This window comes from Balaenoptera ricei, chromosome 20, assembly GCF_028023285.1.
Source record: "Balaenoptera ricei isolate mBalRic1 chromosome 20, mBalRic1.hap2, whole genome shotgun sequence".
Taxonomy (NCBI): Eukaryota; Metazoa; Chordata; class Mammalia; order Artiodactyla; family Balaenopteridae; genus Balaenoptera; species Balaenoptera ricei.
The window spans coordinates 19,860,990-19,887,910 of record NC_082658.1 but is presented as its reverse complement, the minus strand read 5'-3'; the positions used below and the strand labels follow the sequence as shown (position 1 = coordinate 19,887,910).

Sequence of the window (26,921 nt, the reverse complement as noted above, 5' to 3'; positions counted from 1 at the left end):
ACAAAATGTGGTATATCCCTACAATAGAATAGTATTCTGCAATAAAAAGAATGAAGTACTGATACATGCTACAACATGGATGAACCTTAAAAACATGATGCTAAATGAAAGAAACCAGATACAAAAGGTCACATATTGTATTCTAGTGAGCATTCTAAATTCTAAATTTCACTAAATTTGCATTTTAGTGAGTAATAACTGCCTTGCAAATGTTTCCAGGAAAAAATAAATTTGCCCTCTATCATTGTATTCTAGTAAATGAATAGCTTGGATTTAAATTTTAATATTTAAGTTTGTAAATAAATAGGATTTTGAGGGACTTCCCTGGTGGTGCAGTGGTTAAGAATCTGCCTGCCAATGCAGGAGACACGGGTTCGAGCCCTGGTCCAGGAAGATCCAACGTGCCACAGAGCAACTAAGCCCGTGTGCCACAACTACTGAGCCCGCGAGCCACAACTACTGAAGTCCACGCACCTAGACCCCATGCTTCACAACAAGAGAAGCCACTGCAATGAGAAGCCCACGCACCACAATGAAGAGTAGCCCCCACTCACCGCAACTAGAGAAAGCCCATGAGCAGCAACAAAGACCCAACGAAGCCAAAAATTTAAAAAAAAAAAAAAAATGGATTTTGAGTGTGATTATTATATTGAAAATAATAATGTGATTCACTTAGGATAGTAATATCTACCCTTTTATTGAGCACTTACTATGAACTAAACAGTGTGCCAGCATTTTATATGCATTTCTCATTTAATCTTCACAATTAAATTAAAATCTTCTACCCATGAGGTAGAGGGTATTAGGTTGAATCATATGAACTTGCCAATATGGGATCATTTTTGACCTTCAAAAATAGCAGTTTGACCTTATAGTATTATCCCCATTTTACATATAAGGACAAATGAGAATTATATATGAAGACATGAAATAAGTACTTTCCCAAAGTCGCAGTTACCAAGTAACAGAGAAAGACTGAACCTCAGGGCTGTTTGTCTAAAGTCATGATACCTTTTTAAGCAACTAATTATGTGACAAATAATTACTGAGTCACACTTGAAATGAATTCCTATCCTTAGTTGTTTTGTTGTTTTCTAATTGTCATTTTCACTAGCCAGACACTCACAACACCCAATTGTCACAAATGTCCAGCTAACATCACACACAAGATTTGATTCAGCACAATTTTTGTCAGAAAAGATATTATTTTCACCCCTTCTCTTCCCTTTCCTTTTCAAAGAAGTAAAGAGGTTTCACTCTTTTTTTTTTTCTTAATTTCCTTCCAAGTCACTTTAGTTAGTAAATTGCTTTTAAAGATGTTAAGAACTTTTAGAAGTGAATTCTTTTTCACATACCAAGACACATTTCCTGAAACTGACATGCAAATACCAGACATTGTGAGTCTAATTAATAAAAAACTTGCAGGAGATGGGTTTGAAATTCACTAGGCATGGCCATTGTCATATGGCAATAATGACGCTTTGTCAAAGGAGGTAGAATTATTATTTTTGACTCAATTTCCTATCATAAAAAAAGGAAGATTAATCCTCACCTTTTGGTCTATCTTTAGTTTCTTCCACGTAATCTTTCAAAGAAACTAGATGAGACCACACATACACATGGAACCAGATGGTTCTAACCTCCAGTTCTACCAGTAGTTACTGTGTGAAAGTGAAGCATTAATCTCTGTATCTGTCTCTACTTCTTTTTTTTTTTTTTTTAATGTAGCTATACTTCTTGTACAAGTTAAGAACCAGAACAGCACAATCCTACTTCTCACAGGCATACAGATCCAGAGAACGTTTGTATGTCTTTATATACAGGTCTCTTTATCACACGTTAGAATCATCATCAGTGTGTTTCAGGACTTTATATGAAATCAGCAGTGCAGAAGTGGAGCTATCAAATGCAGAGAGAACCCCTAGAGGTGAAGTCAGGATGGAGAGAATTATGCTTTTTTTCTGGGCTTTGGGAATTACTTCCTCACTGAGTCTTTACAACATTTAAAAAGAAGAATGACATGAAATGATATAAAATCAAAACTTTACCAGTCGGGCTTCCCTGGTGGCACAGTGGTTAAGAATCCGCCTGCCAATGCAGGGGACATGGGTTCAAGCCCTGGTCCGGGAAGATCCCACATGCCGCGGAGCAACTAAGCCCATGGCCACAACTACTAAAGCCCGCGCACCTAGAGCCGGTGCTCCGCAACAAGAGAAGCCACCGCAATGAGAAGCCCGCACACTGCAACAAAGAGTAGCTCCCGCTCACCACAACTAAAGAAGGCCCACGCGGCAAGGAAGACCCAACGCACCCAAAAGTAAATAAATAAAAATAAAGTTACCTTTAAAAAAAAAAAAACTTTACCAGTGGATACTCTCTGCTCTCACTCTTACTCACTGGAGGGCAGTCTCAGGTACCTGATTACACCCTGAAATAACAATTCCAACTTAAGGCATTGGTAAGCAATTTCTATTTTTTAATTTCCCTTTAAACATCTGTTTTCTCTCTCCTAGGCTCACTTCCAAAATTCACCTTACCAGGGTATTATTTTATCTTCCTCCTCATCTCTCTCACAATCCTCCCCTGCTTTTGAGAACCACTGAGCTGTGAAATCCAGAAATTATCCTCAAGTGTGACCACCAGGATCCTTGTTCATCCTCATCTCAAAAGCACAGCATGAAAGTCAGTAACTCAGTATTCTTTCATTCAGTCACAGGATCTTAAAATGTTATTCAAAGCAAAAAAGAAAGGTATCATCTACCAAGCAATCAGTAAATTGCACAGAGTGGAAGGTTTTTTTGTTTTTTGTTTTTTTTGCCGCACCTGGCAGCTTGCAGGATCTTAGTTCCCCGACCAGGGATCGAACCCGGCGCCAGCACTGAAAGCGCCAAGTCCTAACCACTGGACCGCCAGGGAATTCCAGTGAAAGGTCTGTCTTTAAGAGAAAGAATTCAGGAGGAAAATCCTGCAAACAAAGACCAGGAAACTAACCAATCTGAAATGAGAAGATGAGCACATGTTTTACTTAATAAAAATCTAGAGATTTACAAATGCCATATAAATAATAATCCTCATTTTGAATATTCTCTAAACTCTACAAAAATGGAAGACGTAATTCTTTTGAACAGTCACCCAAGTTGTAGTCATATTCCTCTGTGCCTCAACTTATGTAATCATTTTGCCAACAAGCCCATTTTATACATTCCCACCCTCCTGCATTTTTACAGCTGTCAAAGAAAGTTACGTTCACTTCTAAAAACTCTAAAATAGAGGCTTAATTATTTAACTTAGCCTTCCCTCCCCCCACAAAAAAAAGCCACTGAAGAAGAAATATTTCTCTTTTCAACTTCTGAAGTTGCTCCCCATTCATAATTGGATTCAGAATAAATCTTGGTCAAAGCATACCAGTAAATTTGAGCAAAGTCATGTTCAAATGAAATGAATTTTAAATGACACATTCAAATATATTAAGGATTAAGTTCTTTCAAGTGAAATAACTCTAAGTGTGCAAGAATGAAGTTTAGCCAAATACTAGGCTAAGACTCAGGATAAAAAATGAAGTAGACATAGCACTTACCTGAGAAGCTTACAGTCTAGGATAATATATATGTATAGAAACACAAAGGTATAATGTGTAAACATAATGTATAGATATTGAACAAGATTATTTAAAATTTACATATAAGCATTAGAGTTGGAAAGTATACATTTCAGCACTAAATTGATTCCAAGTTCAAACATTCAAGTTAATCATATTCCCATATTATGTGATATCATGAAGTTACAATTCTGAATTTGGCACATTCCTTCTGACTCTGTAAGCAAGTAATAGTCTGTTTTCATTTCTATGGCAATAAAATGGATTCACTCTGTCTCAGGGGGATGTTACTTGTGAGAGACTAATAATTTACAGCCATAATGTCAAGTCCCTGGGTGGGAAGTGCAAGTTTAACTAGTACTTCATAAGACCTCTGGAGATGTGACTACATGTCAAAAGGTATAACTAAAAACACATTTGCCTATAGGTTCCCAAGATTTCATTTGTGACGCCATTTCTGATAAACCATGAAGAGTAGATCACTGGGTCTCAGGCTGTACACTGAGAAATGAAATTCAAAGAGAAAGCTTTTTTGTAAATGAAAGAGCTAAAACTCCTGGCTGACGTGCAGGGCAGAAACCCAGTCTCATGATTTGGGGGTCAGAGTGACCCTCTGTCCTTTTTGTTTTCACTGCAAGCAGCAGGGTTGTGTTGTCTATAGAAGGCACTGCAGACCCAGATCCTATCTTAGCCGTCTCCTGGCTGTGTGGCCTTGAATAAGTCATTTAACATCCTCACCCTCAGATTGTTCTTCTGTAAAATGGGATAAAAATATCCACCTTAAGAGGTTGACACAAAGGTTAAAAATGTCTGTAGTTCACCTGCCCAATGTCTAGAACATATTAAGTACACAATAACTACTAATGATTCAAACAAGGACAAGATCAGAAAAAAAACGCTTGTAATGCCAGTAATCGTTTAAAGGAATCCTTGGTAAAAATCTCCGTATAAAGCTGGGGCCCCTGGCATTTCCACTTAACAAGTTTCCATTCTCTCAAGAAATGGAACAAATGGATGGATTATGGCCCCTCTCTTCAAGCTGAGTCTGCATTGGATTGCTGTTTCCTTTCTATATCTATTGTGAATGAGAATATGTAAATTCTGCAAATTTCTTGCTTAAAAACCCCTTTATTTAGACATCCCACTTGCTTGCTCTTTGTGAAGTGTATAAGTTAGGAGAAAATATGTCCCTTGGCATATCTCCCTTCTATAAAAAGGTAAAAGGAAGTTGTAGTTGGATTTCACTCTGAGTTCATCATTCCTGTTCCTAGGAAAGTGATAAAAAAAAAGGGGGGGTCACAAGATCCTTTCATTTGCCAGAACTGATACTCTAGAGGTCTGACATGGGCTTCAAGTGGAACCTCTCTGCATTTGCCCCCAAATCACCAGTGGGCACAGCTGGCTCTAGCTGTTCATAGGACTACTCACAGAATTGAAGAACCTCACCTTCAGCGAGGCTGGAGTCAGAGCAGATAATATCTGGATATTTGGAGGTTAAGGGGTTGAGGATACGAGCACTGATACAATTTCAGTAAACAAAAAGATCAATTGTTTTTCGATACACTAGCAAAGCTGGCGGTAGAGCAGTGAACCAGCAGACAAGGCTCCTGATTTCATGGAGTTTAATAAGAAGGTCAAACTTCATGTAAAGGAAGACTTGCTGGAAATACTATCATATTCTACTCAAAAATAGCATTTTTCAATATTTAAGAGGTCTTCTTTCTGAATCAGAAAAAGAGAAACCATGCAACAACCTAATGACAAGATTTTCAAATCTTTGAAAATTTAAATTCCAGTATCAATCTAGAAAATGCGTTTGTTCCCCACCTTCCACCAGTGTGTTTCACAACAGTTTCTGAAACTATATTCTGCTAGAAGATACACTACATCGTGATCAGATGGTTTATACTGAGTTTTCTAAAGGAAACGGGTAGGAAATATGAGTGAACTTTAAGAAGCTTAAGACTTAGGAAGAAATATTCATTAGTTTATCCATTCAGCAGTCACTCTTTGCTTTCCTACTGTGCCTAAGACACTGGGCAGTGCTGAGAATACAAGCAATAGAATAATTTGATGAAAAATTCCTTATGACAACCTATCTGTACTCCACCCAGATTTCTTCTTTCTATCACAAATATGTAATGGGAACAATTATTCAATTAGTTCTATACCAATGAATTGTCAATGTGCATAAACCATTTTCTTGTTGAGCTGGCCAAAAAAGGTGGTGGGGGAGGGGAGACACATATTTTGAATGGAGAGAGTGAACTTTTCAACACCCATTCGGTGACCTATAAAAGGTTAGCCTTCCTGCCTGGCTACCACTGCACCGTCCCTGGCTGTGGGTCTCTCGAGCAGCACCATGTCACTCTCCGTGCGCACCTCTGGGCTGTCCCAGCGGCTGTCCTCCCAAAGTGGGACACTGGGCAGAGCCAGGGGCATTTCTGCCTCAAGCATCGGAAGCAGCTACGGGGGAAGTGCCTTTGGCTTTGGAGGCAGCTGTGGGGGAGGCTTTTCAGCTGCTTCCATGTTTGGTTCTAGCTCTGGCTTTGGTGGTGGCTCTGGAAGTTCCTTTGCAGGAGGACTGGGCGCTGGTTATGCAGGAGGCAGGGGAGGTGGCTTTGGAAACCTGGGGATTGGATTTGGGGGAAGCCCAGGAGGGGGCTCTCTAGGGATTCTCTCTGGCAATGATGGAGGCCTTCTTTCTGGATCAGAAAAGGAAACTATGCAAAATCTTAATGACAGATTGGCTTCCTACCTGGATAAGGTTCGAGCTCTAGAAGAGGCTAACGCTGACCTAGAAAACAAAATTCGAGAATGGTACGAAACACGAGGACCTGGGACTGGAGACCCCAGGTCACAGAATGATTACAGTAAATATTATCTGTTGATTGAAGACCTCAGGAATAAGGTAACAAAATGGCTTCTTAGAGGGGCTTTGGGAATTATTTTTTACTTTTCTTTTTTGCTATTTCAATATTTTACAGTCATAAAGCACCTAAAACTTAGATATCTTTCCATTCAACTGTATTTGGAATAATTTCTCATCTTAAGATATTTAGTTTCATTTTATCATTTACCATAAAGTGATTGTTTTTTACCACTACCTTTTCTGGGGGAAATGTACGTTTCTTAATTTTTAAATAATATTCTCTACACATATTTGCTTTTAAAAAGTTAACTGCCTTAAACCCTTAATAAAACAGCATCATAACATCACCTAAAATTTTCCAGTCAAAGATATATTTGCAAAACACTATCTTTTACGACCTCACTTTGTGTGTCTTGCCCTGTTTTGCCAGATCATTTCTGACAGCACTGCAAACGCCCAGCTCCTCTTGCAGATCGACAATGCAAAACTGGCTGCCGAAGACTTCAGAATGAAGTGAGTAGAATAAAAGAAAGACTAATGAGGATTAACATGCCCCAGTATCTCTTCTTTTTCTCTATTTTCCTGCCTTCATTGATGGCGAATATTTCCAAGCTTCTGCAGTTCACATGCTCCATACATTTAATGTTTTGGTAAATTCACATTGGGCATTCTATTAGAAAGTAACTAGATTCAAACACAATTCACATTACGTGTCCTTAGTTATAAAGTACTTAAACCCAGGGCTATGGATTGACATATTTGACATTTGTTATTGACGCATGCTGCGACATGATAATTCCACCAGCGTTCTAAACCTCAAACTTCCATGCATCAAAATGAATTACTAATGTTTTTGCCTGGGCGTTCAGTGAAGTGACCTTTTTCCCGATGACACATACAACTAAAATATTAACCAGGCATTTATTTTTATATTGCGTCCTCCTTTCCCATACACCACCCTCAGACATAAGGAGAAAATACTAACGTCCTTTTTGCTCTGCAAAATTTCCTCACAGGATGTGGCAGTGGTGATGATCCTGAACCTTAGTACGAGTTACTAAAGAAGTCTCACTGTTTTAAATTAAACCATGAATAAAGGTTAAGCGAGATGACTAATTATTATTTAATTTTCAACCGCTTTTAGGATTCCATCAGAAACTCCGCCTAGAGAGGGGCTGCTACTTACTGTTCATAGCCAGGGCAGGCAGCCAGACGGGAAGAGGTAGCCTGGGATGCGGTGCTATTGCGGTTCATTGCTGGTAGAAAAGTATCACTTCCTAATTTTTTCACTTCTCTCCAACTGAGCAGCAACCTATCATTCAAAAAAAAGGAAAAGAAAAAGTTAGAAAAGCAAAAACAGTATCATGCATTACAATGCTGCTAAATTTATACGCAAAACAGCCCTGAAGATCGCAGGGGGCTTATTCAAATGGGTGTGTTGATTCCCTGGACTGTTTTGCACTTGGTTTTCAGATACGAAAATGAGCTGGCCCTGCGCCAGAACGTGGAGGCCGACATCAATGGCCTGCGCAGGGTGCTGGACGAGATGACCCTGGCCAGAGCTGACCTGGAGACGCAGATCGAGACCCTGAATGAGGAGCTGGCCTACCTCCGGAAGAACCACGAGGAGGTGAGCCAGAAAGCACAGTTCTCTAAGCTGCTTTTTTCTACCAGACTCAAAAATTACAATTTCAAATTTATAAATCTGGAGTTAGAAGAGATATGCATGATACACTATCCCCCTATTAAGATGACCATCTGTTTTGAAGTTGTGGTGGTGGTTTCTGTTAAAGTTTAACACATTAGAGGCACTTTTTGATTTTGTCATTTTCATCATTTGGTAAGGACAATCAGAATTTTAATTGTCCTGATTAAGTGATTTCTTAAAATATAGTATTTTTATTCATTAGCTAGGAAAAAAATGTTAAAAGGCTGACACTGCACTATCTAGTGAAAAAAATTCTGGAAGGATTGAAGAATTAATCTGTTTTGTCATAGAAAATAAAAGGAGATACTTATCAAGAAAAAGATATAGTATTTTTAAAATTCAAAAATAAAAATCTACCAATAATACATACTGTTATATATGTTAGAGAAACGAATTATACCCAGTGTAATACACACATGGAACTCTGATATACCACAATGTATATAAGTAATCATGCATGACCCTGGCACTAGGCTCCTAAAGAGCTTTCCACTGTAAAGCAATGACTATGGTACAAACAGTGGGCAAGCCCAGGGACCGTCTGCAGCCCTCGGTTTGGCAGCCGCAGTTGAAAACCCCGGGCACATTTCCACCAGGCCTTCCCTTCTTGTAAAGGTTGTGGAGCCCCAAGAAGCGGGGCCAACTCATCCATCAGGCATGGTAGGCACAGCACCCAGGACCCGCGGTGAGCTTAGGGGCCCGTGAAAATGTCTTAAGTTCTTTCAAAATCAGAATAAAAATACGAATTTTAGGTAAAACATGTTTGAATATATTGTATTGATAGGTTTGTCTTTATACCAACTATGTTTTGTGGAGGAAGGGGCCCACGAAAGTCACAATGGGCCCCTGCGCCCCTCTCTCTCACTCGCTGTCCCCAGGAGCTCCAAAGCTTCCGGGCCGGCGGCCCAGGCCAGGTCAGCGTAGAAATGGACGCTGCCCCCGGAGTGGACCTCACGAGCCTCCTTAACGACATGCGGGGGCAGTATGAAGCCATAGCCGAGCAGAACCGGGAGGATGCGGAAGCCTGGTTCATTGAAAAGGTACCAGTAACAAAGACAAAAGGCGTTTGATACGCTTGCACTAAAGACGGGGGAGAGGAGCAGGGCTGGCTCACGTCCCCTCGCCCCTCTTTTCTGTGGCAGAGCGGCGAGCTCAGGAAGGAGATTAGCAGCAACACCGAGGAGCTTCAGTGCAGCAAGAGCGTGGTCACCGACCTGCGGCGCGCGCTTCAAAACCTGGAGATCGAGCTCCAGTCCCAGTTCGCCATGGTACGGCGCGCCCCAAAAGACGCGGCTTCCTTTCGCCTTGCAAAGGAAATGTTGCGTCCAAATTAGCAAGGCCATTGGCTGCCTTCCGCATTTCGGTCCCCTCCATTGTTACGTCTGTGCCATTTCCCTCCCCCGTGCAGAAGAAATCCTTGGAGGACTCGCTGGCCGAAACCGAGGGCGACTACTGCGGGCAGCTGTCCCAGGCGCGGCAGCTCATCGGCAGCCTGGAGGAGCAGCTGCTCCAAGTGCGCGCCGACGCCGAGCGCCAGAGCGCCGACTACCAGCTGCTGCTGAACATCAAGGCCCGTCTGGAGCTGGAGATCGAGACCTACCGCCGCCTGCTGGACGGAGAAGCTCAAGGGTGAATAGATAACTGAGGCTGAAAGTAACCTCAATGGCTGACGGACCGCGGACACTGATGCAGTTTGGGGGCAATAGAAGTGGGAAGGGTTCTTTAGTTGACAGAAAATAACACATCTAGTAAAGACATGCCTTAGATTTGTTAAATGCTGTACATTTTGCAAAGTGTTGTCACCTGTTATCTTCCCTGATAAAAGTTAATAAAATGCTGGGATGAACAATGGCATCACAGAGGCATACTGCAGATGAGTATTAGAAAAATCAACCGTCCGAGTTCTGATGTTAATGCCCCGATGCTGAGAATGACATCAAATCACAGCCACGCAACCCCCTTAGACCTACTGTAGCGAACTTTCCAAAAGTAATAACAGCCTGGACTAGTGGGAAGAATTCAGGACTGTAAATCAGGAAACCAGATCTTCCATTAATTGCCAGTTTGCTTCACTTTAAGAGCCCATTTTAGGCAGGGTTTGAAAGCAAAGGTGCACTGCACCAGCTGATTACCCTCAGGGTGCATCATTCAATCATTCTTAATCAAGAAATGTATAATACTTTCTCCAGTTGGCCATTTTTTAAGCTCAAATAGCAAATTCCTTATTCCCTCTCATTCCAGAAAGCATCATGTGATATCAACTCCCTTGTTTTCTTTACAGTGACTGTTTGGATGAAAGTTCCCATGTGACAGCCCCCACATCTCAAGCACCGTCAACTGATTCCTCCAAAGGTATGCAGATTCCCTAAGAAGCACTTAGAATAAGTCAGAATCACATCTATTAATGACTAAAACTGTAAGATCTCATTGGATATTGCAGTGTTATTACTAAGTTAAATTTAAAGTATATTTGTATTCAGAGCAAAGGAAAAATATTTATGCATTCCTGCAGAAAAATTAGTAGTCTGTTGTGTGTTAAAACTTTTGGCAAGCTCAGGAAGGAAAAAAAATCTACAAAGTATTATGAGAATCATAAACACTTTTTAAATTTTAAAAAGAAAAATATTTTCATTTGTGCACAACACTGAATACATTTTATTAAATAAAATGCATTTCATTTAGAATGCAAAAGTCACTTTTGAAAGTTTAAATTTGATGGACTGTATCAGTCAATACCTAATTTAGAAGCTTAAGTTAAATAACCAATTTTAGATGAATATTTGAAACACTAACTTTTGCCCTCTTTGTTCCATTTTTATCTTTAGACCCTACCAGAGCCCGAAAAATCAAGACAATTGTGCAGGAAGTGGTGAATGGTGAGGTGGTCTCATCCCAAGTTCAGGAAGTTGAAGAACTAATATAAAATTTCACAAGATCTGCCCCATGACTGGTTCCTTAGGAACAAGAAATTTACAAGTAGAAATTATTCCTTTTAGAGTAAGATGATACATTAGTTCAATCTCTATTTCTGTTTGTTTCATTTTCTTTGGATTCCCTATTCACTATGAGTCTTTTTTGGCCTTCTGAAACAAAATTTAATTACAAATAATTGTGGAAATGTTGGTCTTTATAACAAATCAAAATTGCCTTACATCTTTCTGGACCTAGAGTAGTCTTTTAATAAACTTTCTTCTAGTGACCTGGAACATATTTTTAATCACCGGACTTTGATCAAGTAGCATCATTTTTAAAAAGTTAATCTTAATAAAAGATGCATGGTAATAATGTGAAGTGTGTACCTCCTTGACTCCAACAATAGTGTCAAGGACGTAGAGAGAGGTTTGTGAAATACTAATTATTAGTAGTAGATAAACACTGAGATAAAGATGTTGAAGTGGGAGATTATGCTAAGAAGATTCTTTTAGAAGTTCTTTCCTTTTTACATCAGCCCATCAAGGTTACCAAAAAAATTGTATTGTTCACTACACGGGATAACATTTGTCCTGTTCTTTTTCTAGCACTTTCTTTCATTCAGTCAAGAAACACTTATGAACTCCCATAGTGTGCCAAACTCAAGCCTCAAAGGTGAATAAAGATATGGTCCTTGCCTGGGGGAGTTCCCAACTGAGGGCAGAGATAGACATCTACTGGGAACAGTGATACAGTGAGATAGGGTGGATAGAAGTTCAAAGGATACTCGGAGGAAGTAAAATTTGTGAGGAGGCAACCAAATGCTTCATACAGAAACCAACCAGGCAGAGAAGGGAGAAAGGGAACAGAGGAAGTACATAAGAAAGGACACAGGGGCGTAAACAAACACTGCTTTGATGGCCTTTCTCCTGTTGGGCACCAGCAAGGCCCAGGGTGGGGTTACTATTGGGGTGGGGCAGACCCACAAGTCAATAACAGATGTCATGTTCTGGGTTGGGGCAGAAGGTGGCCAAAGTCTAAGCCTGAGTAGACAGTGGTTCAATCTGGGTTGCCAAATTCAAAACCCTAAAAGGAAAATGAGAGCAAGATTTAACAATTAAGAGCCTGATCTCTGAAGCCAGACTGGGTTCAAATTCTGACCCTAATACTTAATAGCAAGTTAACTTAACCTCTTGCCTGCTTCTGTTTCCTGATCTTTAAAGTGGGGTGAGTTTGTGAAGATTAAATGAGGTAACATACATAAAACAGTAGGAACAGTCCCTGGCACTTAAAAGTACTCAATATTTGTGTCCTATTATTATTTACTGTGTGTAACCAAAATGTTATGGAGAAACCAGGGGAACTGATGAGCAAGGAGCGTCAAAGGAGCAGAAAGGAGAGGAGAGAGTCAGGCAAGCCTGGACGCACTCCAGCACTGGCTGCAAAAACCCACAGAAGATTATTATGTCATTTTCAGCTGACTTGCTTCCGTATGCAGCTTTCTGAAGTCACACTTCTTTTTAAATTTGCTAGTGATCTCAGATGCTCCATTCATCTTACTTTATTACGCATGGCAATTCAGCTCTCTGTCTAGACCTCACCTTCCAGAACTAATGTTAGGAGAACCTTACCTTTCAGACCTAAAGAGATTATCAAGGTCGTTTCCTGCACAAGCTCCATAGCCCCCAAGGAATAAATGATGCCACTTCCTGGTACTCAAAAGTGGCTGCAAATAGTTACTGCTTTAAACAGCATCTGTTTTCGTTACAACTACATCTGAATTGTGTGAAACTCCAAGGAGAAAGGGATTTTGCAGATGTATAAATTCGGTGGTCATTTCTTAGCTATTATCCTAGTTTCTCAGCCTTCCCTTCTTTTGGGAATATTTTCTCTACTGGGCTCCCAAAGGCATCACCTCAGTGGAAGCTTTTTCTCAGACTCTTCTTTGTGACTTCTGAATGTTGACTTAATCCTATTGTCTTCTCTCTCTACACTCACTCCCTAGGTGGCCTCATCTAATCCCATGGCTTTAAAGTAACCATCTATGGATGGATGTTACCTAGACTCATTGTGGTGCCCATTTCCCAATGTATACAAATATTAAATCATTATGTTGTATACCCAACACTATTAATATAATGTTATAGGTCAATTATACCTCAATGAAATAAATAGATAAAGTAACCACCTATGTATAAATAGATAAAGTAACCACTCCTTGTGGTAACCTCCAAGATGGTCCCAATGAGCCTCATCTCCTGGTACCCATGCCCCTGAGCATTGTTCCCTCCCACAATGAGTAAAGCAGACCTACTGAAGGAGTGACAGTGTGTGAATTCCAAAGTTAGGTCACAAAAGCATTTCTGTCTGGCTTGGTCTCTTGGATTGCTCATTCTGGGGGAAATTGGCTGCCCTTAGGTTATACTGTGAAGGGAAAATCTATTTTAAAAAAATCAGTGATTTCACAAAATTTCCCACTGAAAAACCAATAGCTAGCATCTCCTGGAATAGCCAGCAAGTTAAAAATCACAATCCTATTCTGATAAAATCTTAGAATATTCTATAGTCTTCAGTTGGCAAAGGAAGCATTAGATTTCTTCTTATTTAAGTTCTCTTTACCCTACTCTCACTGCCAAGAAATGCAGTTAGCATAGAATCCTTATCATGAAAGTCTAGGCCTCATTCACTACACCACAAGCCCTAATTCAACACAGATGTGAAAGGTTCTTTCAGACTCAGCAATTAATGAATTGCAGAAATGAGAGGTCTGTCTTAAAGGAAAATAACTCATAAGAAAAAACCCAGGTACAGGATCAGAAAACAAAGACAAGCATATCATTATGATTATTTTAAAATCTAAAATTTTATTAATTTAAATTTTAACTTTTATATGTATTTATTGTGTGTGTAGGCTAGAGAAAGTTCTGGAAAATATTGTATATACTAAATTGTTAGAGTGGTTATCTCTTGGAAATTAATCAAGGTGTTTGAAGAATATTTTTTCTTTTGTACATTTTTTAAATGCTTAACAAACAGTATATGCAACTTTGACAATTAGAGGGAAAATGAATTTTAGTTATCCAGAACAAATGGGTTTGCAAGTAGGTCACAGTAAAAAGGGAACCATCTAGAAAACAAGCATGCATTGCCAAAGCAGTCAAATCTTCAGGCTTTGTAAGCGTGCCACCTACTGGAATCTCAGGATATGAACCTTAAAAAAAATTAATCCTGCTTTTTAAGCCACTTGAGATATGCTGGATACTACAAAATGGGTTTGGGATTTGTTTGTTTGTTTGTTTGTTTTAAGAAAGAGAGAAAGAAAAGAGAAGAAAAAAGCAAACCTGTTTAAAAGTATCAACTTAGTAAATTAACACTTTCTTATTTAAATAAGTGGTATTAGTTTCCAGAAAGTCCACCAGTAAAGAGGCAAATTCTATAAGGCATAAAGTAAAAAAGAAATCTAGTAGTTATTTACAGTGTAGAGAACCAGACAGCCAGTCTGAACTACCTAGCCTTTTAAAAATATACTCAAACATCAAATGAAAAAAAATGTATTCATATACCTAAGTAAATGGCTTTTTAATGGGGTAGTAAATGTTTCTTAAATCTTGGTACTGGATCTAAGATTAAAATGTCATTGTTTAATATTAGTATCATAAACTCAATATCAAACTAAAAATCATTAGTATCCTAATTAAATGTATCCTCTCCATCACTACAACTTTTTAATAAAAGCTATGGCTGCAACATTCAGCAACATATTTATAAAAGGATTTTTTATGACCAGAATTCACAGTTGGAAAATAATCACCTGGTGAATAGATAAATTATGGTACATCCATATGATAGAATACAACCTACCCGTAAATAAGGATGTACACAAAAACACCATGGATGAATTTCAAGACCCTTATGCTGAACAAAAGAAGCTAGACACAAAAGAATATATACTGTATGATTCCATTTATATGAAACTCTGGGGGGGAAAAAAATCTAATCTACAGTGACATAAAACAGATCAGTGGGGACTTCCCTGGTGGTCCAGTGGTTAAGAGTACGCCTTCTAATTCAGGGGACTCGGGTTCGATCCCTGGTGGGGGAGCTAAGATCCCACATGCCGGGGGGCAACTAAGCCTGCGAGCTCTGGAGCCCCTGTGCCATAACTAGAGAGAAGCCCGCCCACGCGCTCTGAAGCCAGTGCACCACAGCTAGAGAGAAGCCTGCAGTCGCAATGAAAGATCCCGCATGCCACAACGAAGATCCGCGTGCCACAACTAAGACCTGACCAGCCAAATTAAAAAATAAATTAAAGGGGCTTCCCTGGTGGCGCAGTGGTTGAGAATCTGCCTGCCAATGCATGGGACACAGGTTCGAGCCCTGGTCTGGTAAGATCCCACATGCCGCGGAGCAGCTGGACCCGTGAGCCACAATTACTGAGCCTGCGCGTCTGGAGCCTGTGCTCCACAACAGGAGAGGCCGCGATAGTGAGAGGCCCGCGCACCGCGATGAAGAGTGGCCCCCGCTTGCCACAACTAGAGAAAGCCCTCGCACAGAAACGAAAGACCCAACACAGCCATAAATAAATAAATAAACAAAAAAAATTTCTAAACTCAGTAACATGCCATTGATATTAGGTTTGCATTACTATCAGTATCAGTGCTGATCTCTGTGAAGTTTCCAGAAGATTCATTGACAATATACCACCGTTCAAATTTACCCGTTGCTAGCCAGTGGTTTTTTTTTTTAATTAATTAATTAATTAATTAATTAATTAATTAATTAAAAAATAAAAAACAGATCAGTGGTGGTGGTCCAGTGGTAAAGACTCCACACTTCCAATGCAGGGGGGAAGGTTTTGATCCCGGGTCCGGGAACTAAGATCCTGCATGTCGTGTGGCCAAAAAAAAAAGAAAAAAAGAAAAAAAGAAACAAAAAAACAGATCAGTGGTTGCCTGGGCTGAAATGGTTGGTGAAGTGGGGATTAACTGGTTAACTAGGGAGGGTCACAAGAAGACATTTAAGATTAATGGAAATGTTCTCTATCTTGATTATGGTGATGGTATATCCATTAGTCAAAATTCTTCAAACTGTACAATTAAAATGGGTACCTTTTATTGTATGTAAATCATATTTCAAAGTTGATTTTTAAATAATAATAGTAATTTAATAGTCTGTCTTCATGACGATGCTGTGTTGAAAGCATGAAGAGGCCATGTAGGATAATCAATGATGTGCTAGGGCAGGCTTGCACCTGATCTTAAGTGCTGATTGATAAATATTCAGGAATTTTCCAAGCTGGCTATTAAATCATTGGTAACTTGAAACTGGCCATGATGGGAATATCTACACTATGAGACTTGGGCTCTACTTATGTATTCCCCTAGAGAGCTGGTTTAAACCAGCACACGATGGAGCACAGTAGTTAAAAACACAGATGCAGAGGCTGATGCCTGGGTTTGGGTTCCAGCTCTGCCATTTTCCACTGGTTTTATTTACCTCTCTGTTCTTCAGTTCTTTGGTCTGTAAAAACCAAGGCAATAATAGTACCATGATTTTTACGAGGATTCAGTGAGTTAATTCACATTTCACAGAATAAGCACTAACTAAATGGTCGCTGTTATTATTATAGAGAGAAAAAACAAAGTTTCTCTACAACTAAAGAAATTAATTTGCAGATTTCCTCTCAGACCCCTAAACTTATTTATTCTTTTCCTTCTCTTCATGCCAACTCCCAAACAATTTCAATTTCAAAAAAGAAATGTGCAATTTTCTTTTTCCCCTGAAATATGTCTCCTTAGCTGACTGCTAAGAGGTCAAATTTTCTCACAGGACATATTGGTGTAATAATATTTATCCTCCCTACATCACAAGCTGTTGCGAGCTTCAAAAAGACCAATTTCTGTGAAAGAGCTTTGTAAGCTGCAAATCATGTCAGAATTGTAAGATGCTAATGTTAACGCCACGGCTCAGATTGAAGGGGAGGGTTCTACAAGTAAACAGATGGCATAGAAAACAGGTTGAGGAAAATCTTAGGACTTCTGAAGATTATCATTCACAATTTTCAGGGTTTTTTTTTTTTTTTTTTTTTTTGCTTTAACATGCATGGTATAACTCAGCAAAATCCTGAGTAAGTGCAATGCTTTACACACATGCATTAGATTGCAAAATTCAGAGTAAATATTTAAACTCTATAGAATGCAAACACAGGGCCACCAGTCCTTTTAGAAACCACTCTTGCACTCTGGTCTTCCTTCAAATTAAATTAACTGTGGATTTTTAGTTGCTAAAACATGCCATTGTTTATGTTTCACTATGCATATATTCTTAAAGAAATGCATTTTTTTTCAAAATCATGAAAGCAGACTTGTAAATAAAACAGCCCATGGAGAGGCAATGGGGTCTAACAGATAGAAACCAGATGGTATTTCAGGCTTCATTCAGTGAGTTATTATTTTACTCAAAACAAGTTACTCAACTTGAGATGATTTACCTTCACAAAAAGACAATAACAATATCACATATGATCACATTAGCCCAGCATTTTGTAATTCTCATGAAAAACACCATAAACACAGGGTATTATGAACTTGGCTGGTCAGAATATATTCATTTTAGTTATCAGCTTGGAACCCATTTCCTAAAATTATATATACATGAAGTTTCTGCTGAGGAAAGTGTATCCATTTTGAAATATTTCATTTATTTGAAAATATCCTGGGACTTCTTAAAATCACTTAAGCCCGCAGTTTCACACTTCAAATGAACATAGCTGCAAATACAACTTTTTTTAACCAGTTGAAGTGTAATTTTAATTTTTTTAAACAACGCCCAGTTTGTATACTTATGGATACATGTGGGGCATCCCATATTCATTTATTTGTGTATTCATTAATTCAACAAATATTTATTTAGCACCATTTATAGATAAGTCTTTACATAGTCCAGTGAAAATGACCGCAGTTTTTATGAATTAAGGTAATGCATCATAAGGTTTCATACATTATTTTTCTTTGTTGCATTGGTGCAAATGGAATAAAGTCATCATCATTTTTAATTGGCAAAAGTGATACTGCTCCACACGTGGTATATGCTGATTATTTAACAGGTGTGAGAGGCTTAGTCAATTCCTTCTAGAAGATATGACACTTCCTCATTCATTTTTATGGGTTTGATAAGGTTTTTTTTAAGATTTTTTGATGTGGACCATTTTTTATTGAATTTGTTACAGTACTGCTTCTGTTTTATGCTTTGGTTTTTTGGCCCCAAGGCATGTGGGATCTTAGCTCCCCAACCAGAGATCAAACCCGCTCCCCCTGCATTGGAAGGCAAAGTCTTAACCACTGGACCTCCAGGGAAGTCCCTGGGTTTGATAAGTTTTAAAAGGAGCAATCCATACTCTTAAACAAATATTTTGAGGGCATATTTTTAAAGTATGATCATCTTAAATATTTAATTACATTTTATATTTCATGTTTCATTAAGTAAAAGTAACTCCAAGGTACTTTAAGATGTTTTCACTAAACACTCATTTTAAACAGCCTTATGTGCTGGTTCTGGATGACAGAGCAATTTTGATGTCAAACTTCCCTCTCTTACCTAATAAGTGACTGAGTAGGCTGATAAAAAATAAGATAAATTTTCATCATTATTTAAAAAAAAACAAACACATACAATCAGCATCTAATCAAAAGATAATCCTGGGGCTTCCCTGGTGGCGCAGTGGTTGAGAATCTGCCTGCCAATGCAGGGGGACACAGGTTCGAGCCCTGGTCTGGGAAGATCCCACATGCCGCGGAGCAACTGGGCCCGTGAGCCACGACTACTGAGCCTGCGCGACTGGAGCCCGTGCTCGCCAACAAGAGACGCCGCGATAGTGAGAGGCCCGCGCACCGCGATGAAGAGTGGCCCCCGCTTGCCACAACTAAAGAAAGCCCTCGCACAGAAACGAAGACCCAACACAGCCAAAAATAAATAAATAAATAAATATTAAACAAACAAACAAAAAAAGATAATCCTGGAGCAAAAACTGCAGAATTAGATCCAGAATTTTATATAATACAGAATTCATTGGACAGTGGTGTTAGAGATAAAGCAAAACAATGACATTTAGTTTTCCTGTCTCAGGAGGCAGAGGCTGAGGGTAAGGGAAAGTCCTCCAAGGGGTGAAGTGAAGGTGGGAGAGTTTGACTCAATTCCCCACTGAAGGCTTCAGTGGAATCTCTCCCTCTCCTACATGACTCTGGCAGATGTTTTTACAGCTTGTAGAGATGGAAGGCGCAAGGAGACCCGCATGTTAACAAGTGGGAAGATGAGAATCGCTCTAGGGGAAGGTAGGTCTCAGCAGGGAGGAGAACCCAGTGAACATTTCGTCATTATTGGCATTATCTGTCATCTCCAGGATACACAGCAAACAGAGGAGATGATTTCTGAGGAGTTAAAGGACAATATAATATTGTACTTCCCATGATACAAAGCTAAAGCAGCAGGTTACACAATGATTTGTTGATTAGCTCCATTTTCCAACATATTGGCACCCTGAAAACTTAATCACATAAAACTACATCCCAAAAATGTGTAATGTGCATTATAAAACACTTGCTATATACACATATATCCAAACATCTTATATCATCATGATAATTTATCTCCATTTAGGATGTTTTGGGTCATTTAAGTTATCTTTGATTTGGTGAGAAAAATCACCAAACAAGAAAGCACTATTTCAACAAACTTATGCATCTCAAACTGAACTTTAGCTAAACAATCCAAGTAAAGTTATTCCACCATCAGTGTTAGTCTAAAAATCCTTCAGTTGTAGCTTTTCAACTAGGTCAAGTTCCATGTCTCCTAAATCCATCCATTTATTTATTCGTTCATTCAACAAGTAAATATAGGGCATAGAAAACAGGTTGAGGAAAGCCTCAGGGCTCTTGGGGATTATCATTCATAATCTTAGAGGTTTTTTTCCTTTGACAAGCATAGTATAACTTATAGCAAAATCCTGAGTAAATGCAATGCTTTACACACGTGCAATAGATTGCAAAATTCAGAGTAAATATATAAAACTTACAAAATGCAAACACACGGCCATCAATGCACAGAGGCTAAGCAGTTGCCATCACATAGGAGACATTAAGAGGATGCTCTGAATATATTTAATTTGAATGTATTAATTTTGGTTATTTTTTCAAATGTATGAGTCACATGGAAATGAATCTCACTTACTGAATTCTCATTAAATATTAATAAAGGAATTATGCTGTCAGGGACTAAAACACCATTAAGAAGTTATTTGCATTTTACTGAGAAATTCAGTGGATTCTACTAATATTTTCAGAAAACTTTTAAGATACTTGACACTCAATGGAGACGAACTTTTTATCTAAAATATATAACTCCTTTTTTTAAATAAAATAAACCAGCCCACACAACTCTGTGAATATACTAAAAACTATTGAATTGTACATTTTAAATGGGTGAGTTTTATGGTATGTGAATTATATCTCAATAAAGTTATTAAAGTTTAAAATATATATATACAACTCCTGACTTGGCAATTTCACAAGACATACTGATACAAATCGTATTGCTCAATACACCGTTGCTGATGACTCAGTAGAAAGTGATCTTCAGTTTCAATAAGCAGTCATTTAATACATGACTTTTTCTTAAGCAAATTAACCTGAGGACTTTTTCCCATCCATCTAAAAAGTACTAGGAGTTGTTTTCACAAAATAGAGTAACTTGATTTCTGTGAAGTCTTTATAAGGAAGAAAAATGTGTCCATTAATGTTTATTTGTAGAAGCAACCTCAGAATCCTCGTATTCATCATTAGAGTGTGGTTTGTGCACAATCAACTAACTATGGATACAAAACAGTTCTCTTGAACCAACTGATAGAAGACTGGCTTTCCATGAAAAAAAAAATTCAGTCTAAAATCTTAATACTCCTGGCAATCTAGACCAAAATAGAACTTGTTCCCCCTTATTTAACCAAGGTGTTCTATCTAAAATAGACTTTTCTTTCAATCAAACTAATATTTATTGGGCATTACGGAAGCAACAGTGAGCAAACATACACATATATACAAATAAACTTACCTTGAGGTATAAAGAGACGTGCCTATGAGAGAAAGCGCAGATGAGGGACCAGAGAACGTTGGAAAAGGGAGAGAATACACAGGGCTGGGGCATGAGGACCAGGGCCACTCTTTTGGTGGAAGAAGCATTTGAGCAGAGCCTAGATGAGTACATAAAATCTCCATGTGTGGTGTTAAGTGGAAGTGGGTAGGCAGGAACAGGAGCAAAGAGCAACTCCCCTGGGATGCTTTCCCACAAGACTAAGTGGCCTTCTTCTGAGAACCCTATGTTCTTTGACCATGGTGGTCTGAACTTTATTTTTAGATGAGTTTATGTGCCTGATTCCTCTTCAAAGGCTGGACCATGTATTTTTGGCCAACCAGAAATAAATTCCCAGCACTAATGCAGGGTCTGGCAGAATGTAGGTATGCCAAATACATGTTGGTTGAAGTGGTGCTTAGAAACATCACACTCAGTTTACACATTGTCAAAATGACTGAAAAATTCGTGGGAAAGTATTAGATAAAATCCAGTTAAAACTATTAATCAAGCCCATCATTTGACACAGTTTAAAATAAAAGCATATGTTGATTGAATATTTCATTGGCACCAGTTATGCTGTCATATCAGTATGGTTCTAGTTCATGAGTCTCTCGAAATTCTCTAAGCTGGAAATAATAATATAGTGTATTTTAATCACTATATAATAGCAAATGAGGACACAGGAAAACAGAAAAAAGCAATACTGCAAAGTGCCCACTGATCGATCTTTATCAGAAAGAATGTCCTCCTCAGCACCTAACAATCCAGAAGAAAAAAGTATCTATTGTCAGGGAAAGTTGCTTAGAGGGAAATAAAAATCCAATGTGTATTATTCGCTTTTGCAATAGCTCATGTTGTAATATAAAAATGTAATTTTAATTGAAGGAGGAAGATAATTATAGCTTAGGAGCCAACTAGTTAATCAACACCACAATCAAAAATATCTGAGGGACAAGCCTTTGGTCCCACACCCAAGAAAAGAGGGTGAACCCAAAAAGTGAGTAAAACAAGTTTCTATTAAAATATGTTCAAGGCACCTGAGCCATTCTGAAAGCAAGCCCTGCAACCAAGAGAAGAGGAGAATTTTGTTACTAATGATTAGTTATTAAGTTTAAATAATTTCTATAGATTTAATAGGAAAACAAGAAATTCTGCACTGCATTATATCTCCAGAAGTAATATTATGCTGGAGAGTGATGCAATGGAATAAAACAGCATGCATTGCTTAAATGAGTAAATATATATATATATATATATATATATATATATATATATATTCCTTGAACTAATACTAGAGACAGAAAAAAAGAGGTCAGATAAATCCTGCAAATTTGGAAGTGATCCAAGTTATGGCAACCTAGATGATAACAGAAGTGTCATCTAAGGAACAACTGAATAAACTGGTGACCCTTTTGCTTAGAAAATAAAAGATTTAGAAGGACAAAGTATCCCTCTTCAAATATCTAAAAGACTCCAAAGCTAAGTTCCATGTGGCAAGGTGCAAGCTATATTGTGTGGCAGATTTCAGTTCAATATAAAGATAAACTTTTTAGTAATTAGAGCAGCTCAAAATTGAATACCTTGTGAAATAATGAGCTTCTTTTCACTAGAAATATTCAAGTAGAGATTGGAGAGATTTGATTAGGGAGTTCTGCTCAATGTTGAATATTTTTAACAAGAGAAGCAAGAGGGGAACTAACATTTGTGAGTATCTGCCATTTGCAAACACTTTTTATGTGCTATCTGAATTGGTAGCCTCAAACTTATAAATTGGACATGATTTCTCATATGAAGATGCTAAGACTTAACTTACCCAGCAAGAGGAAGAGTTAGGATTTAAAACCTGGTAATGTCCTCTAAAGTCCTTTGCAAATTCTTTCCTGGTTGACATCATGGCAGTGAATGTATAAGTTGTCTAGATAATTCCATTCTGATAATTTCTGTCAATTTATCTAGTCTGGTATTATTCCTGTCAAAATAGCCAGGGACTTTAGGTCAAAAGATCATATTTGCTTTCCCCATGACATCAAACTCAAAAGATAAACCATCCTTTAGGTCCTTTCCAGCTGAATTCTGTAATTTTGATGGCCAGAATCCCTAACAACCCATCTAAACTAGACAGGGCAGAGTTTTACCTCACAAGGATCCAATCTAGGCCACCGGTTGTTACTTCCTGCATTAATGTCATTAAGAAAAGTCCTAGAGTCAGTCTAGGTTCAGCAGCACAGAGTGTCACTACCAATTAGTAATGTCTGCCACGAATACAGGATAGAAGAGGGGTAGCAAGCATGCTTTGTGCTTGTCATCTCTAATCTACACATTTCCTAAAACTATTTTTCATCATCAGTTCTTGAGCCTATACAAGCTCTATATTCTTTACCAACTAACTGTTGAAAGTAATGCTTACTGATAGTATTCCTAATGGAGGATATGGGAATACATGAGGCAGACAGAAGCGCTGCCCACAAGACTGATTATCAAGAGGGTTTTTTAAAAATATAGATTAGAATGACTTTGAAAAACTTTCTACAGCGTAGAATCGGTTCCTCTCAGCCTTTCATGTCCAGAAACTTGACTTTATCAGTATACCCAAAGGTGACCTGGCACTTGATGACAGACTGACCATGATTGTATTCATACAATACTAATGTATAGATTAGAATTCCAGTTTATTAATTAACAATAAGGGACATTTCTTTCCAGATGTTCAAGATAAACATCAGGAAGATGTTCTCTCCTGATCACTCACTTTCCTGCTAAAGGCTTACTTTGTAGGATGAATTAGGGATCATAAAGTTGCTGCATAAGCACAGATTCAAGCAGAGGTTTGAGGAACACTTCCTCCAGATCTTACTGAGGCCAGGTGAAACATCTTTGCCCCACACTAGGCAATTCCTCTCTAATGGCTGGATTGTCCATGTGCCCAAATTTAGCATCTCTCTGCCTAAGATGAAGCCAAAGGCACCTTCTCTGAATTCCCCTTTTGATATTCCCAGATGACCACACTCCTTACCCAGGTGTTGACTCCGGGAGATAGATCATATTTTGGTTTTATTAGTTCAGTTAGGAAGGCAACTATATTTTCCTTTTCCCCCAAGTTCATGGGGATACCTCAATGTCACATCCATATTTATAGCTGTAACCACCTCTTTCAAGTATCAGAGGGCAGCCCCTGAGTTCATGGTACATGGAAATGAAGTCTATCATTCTAAAAGCACAAGGGAGAATGATACACACCTTCCAAGCCCAATGCCCATTCACCACAACGACTCTTCTAAAAAATACAGAATTTTTTCAGTCATTTTTTAATGATACCACATATCTGTTCTTTATGAAAAGTTCCCTATGATAAAGGTTAAATTAGTCATCCAACAGGTGGTTTCCTACATCACTGAGGCTTCACTCTCTCTTGGATCACTATTATTTCTGATTACTCTTTCTTTCCAGGTATCTAAGAGCTATCTCACTTCTTGGCTCCCTAAGTTTTCTCCTTTTTTTTTTTTTTTTGTTTGTTTGTTTCCCAGAAGCTCTAAGGAGCTCCAAAATTCTACTTGCTTCTGTTTCCAAGTGCATTCTACATCCAACAATCTTGTATTCACTCCACCCTTGCTTCCCTCTTCACCATCCTTTTGTCTTTTACACCCACGCGGGATGCTGTAGCAATACAAGACACAGATGGCGTCATTCCATCACCAGCCTCTCCTTCCCTAGTGACAGATGGTTTCGCTTCTGGGCCTAAACTGTCCAGAAAATTCTTGCTTTCAGATCTTCAAGGCTCTTTTGGCCAATACCATGGACATTTTTCTAGACCTCATTTTCCTTGATCTCTCTGCAGAATTTGAAACTCAAGACCTGGAAGAACTTCTAGGAGGTTCTGTAGACTCCACCAGGTGAATCACCCATGCTTCAATCCATGCTGTGAATCCCTAAGGCTTTTCCAGCCTTCCAGATGACTCCTGTTCACTCCCTTTACCAAGTACTTGTTTTTCCTCTGTGCTAAGCCTAATTCTGAGGGTTTCCTCAACTTCCAGTCTTAACCTTCTGCTCTTCTCTACATTAAAAATGCAGTTGTTCTCAAGACTTTGACTATCATCTCAATATTGATGATCCCTAAGCCTTAAGCTCTCTCCTAAATTCTTATATCAATTTCCTTTAAAGGAAATTAAAATTTTCCTTTAATCTGTGCAAATTCATGTCATGTTATATAATTCACAAACTATAAAGAATGAGAATTTGTATGTATTTTAGTTAGTAGCTTTGAGAGAACTCACTCCCCAGTACTTATACGGTCTTTCCAGAAGCCATAACAGCCATATTGAAAGCCCTCATCCTACTTGACATCACTGAACCATTGATATCTTTGACGCTGTTGACCACTCCATCTTCTTGAAATTCTCCTCTTCCTCTCCTTGGCTTTCCTGAAACTTCTGTCTCTTGGTTTTCTCTTTTTTTCTTTGTTACCTTTCAATCTCTTTTGTTTCTCCTTAAGTGTTACAGTTCCTCGAGGTTTTATTCTTGGTCCTCATTTCTACCCATTCTCCCTGGGAAATCTCATCCCATTCCACGGTTGCTCTTTGCCACTAAAACTTCCAAATCTAGCCACAGTTTCTGAATCCCAGAACTCACATTGCAAATACCCATGGAATATCTATACCTGGGTGTTGACAGGTGCTTCATCCCTAATCTTTCTTATCCTGGACTCATTATCTTTCCTACAAAACCTGCTCCTCCTTTGCTTTCCCATATTAGTTAATGGCACTCCCCACAGTCCAAAACTGGAGACCTCTTGTCATTTGTTTCCTCCCTCTCTTTCATCAACCTGTAACTAGTCAATAGTCAAATGCCACCATTTCTATCTTCTAACTTCCCCTTCTTACCATCCCACTGCAACTTTCTTGAAGTTGTCATTGTCTCTTACACTCCCCACAGACCCTTGCAAATTCTCTTTTCTCATCTCCCTGCCTCCAGTTTCCCTCCAGTCCATACAGTACACTGCCAATAATGTTATCTTTCTAAAAATTAAGAGCATGTTCATCTGCTGCTTAGCAACCTTCAATGGTCCACCCCCTGACTATGGGACCAAGTCCAAATTCCTTAGAATGACAATAAAGATCCTTCCCCATCTGCCCCCAACCTATTTTTCCAGGCTTATCTCTTGGCACTCACTCATACAAATTTTATGCCCTAGCCAAACCAAACTTTTCACAGTTCTTCAAATATGCCATGCATGTTTACACCTCCTTTATATATGCTGGTCCCTCTGCCTAGAAAACTTTTTTCCCCACTCATTTTTTTAAGACACCATTCAAATGAATTTCCCTAAGTCCTCCAGAGGCTGGTTTCTCTTTTTTGGGTGCTTCATATGTTTTATATAAATCTGTATTATTAAACTTTTCATCCGATTTTGCAATTATTTTTGTATTACCCCCTACCCTCTGCCCCCAAGATATGGCTTCCTTTAGAGCAAAGACCACATCTTACCTATCTTTACATCTTCAGGACCCATGTAAAACTTCTGGTATATAATACATGGTCAGTGCACAAAAGTGGGGAAATCGGAGCCAGGGCACTTCCCCTTCCTACCAGGTGAGGAAAAAAGACCTACAGATAAAAACAAACAAAAAACCTTGTTACCCTCTTTCCTAATTCAGCTGATCTAATCGTCAAATTGTATTTATTGAAAGAATACAGAAAAGTCTTTTCTCCAAAAT

General features: G+C 38.7%; 1 protein-coding gene and 1 long non-coding RNA gene across 4 annotated transcripts in view; one reads left to right on the top strand and one right to left on the bottom strand.

Annotated features, from left to right (window-relative positions):
- LOC132355058 (uncharacterized) overlaps positions 1–26,921 on the bottom strand; it is a 249,465-nt gene that overhangs the window by 146,621 nt on the left and 75,923 nt on the right. For all 3 annotated transcript variants that reach the window (XR_009499517.1, XR_009499519.1, XR_009499518.1), the window contains exon 4: positions 7,657–7,782. This is a non-coding gene — a long non-coding RNA (uncharacterized LOC132355058). The remainder of the gene's footprint in view (positions 1–7,656; positions 7,783–26,921) is intronic.
- Positions 5,946–11,113, top strand: LOC132355048 (keratin, type I cytoskeletal 12-like). The gene is made up of 8 exons (XM_059907228.1): positions 5,946–6,509; positions 6,901–6,983; positions 7,944–8,100; positions 9,057–9,218; positions 9,321–9,446; positions 9,587–9,807; positions 10,460–10,530; positions 11,004–11,113. Exons 1-8 carry the CDS (start codon positions 5,961–5,963, stop codon positions 11,099–11,101), a joined length of 1,467 nt encoding a protein of 488 aa, XP_059763211.1. The 5' UTR covers positions 5,946–5,960; the 3' UTR covers positions 11,102–11,113.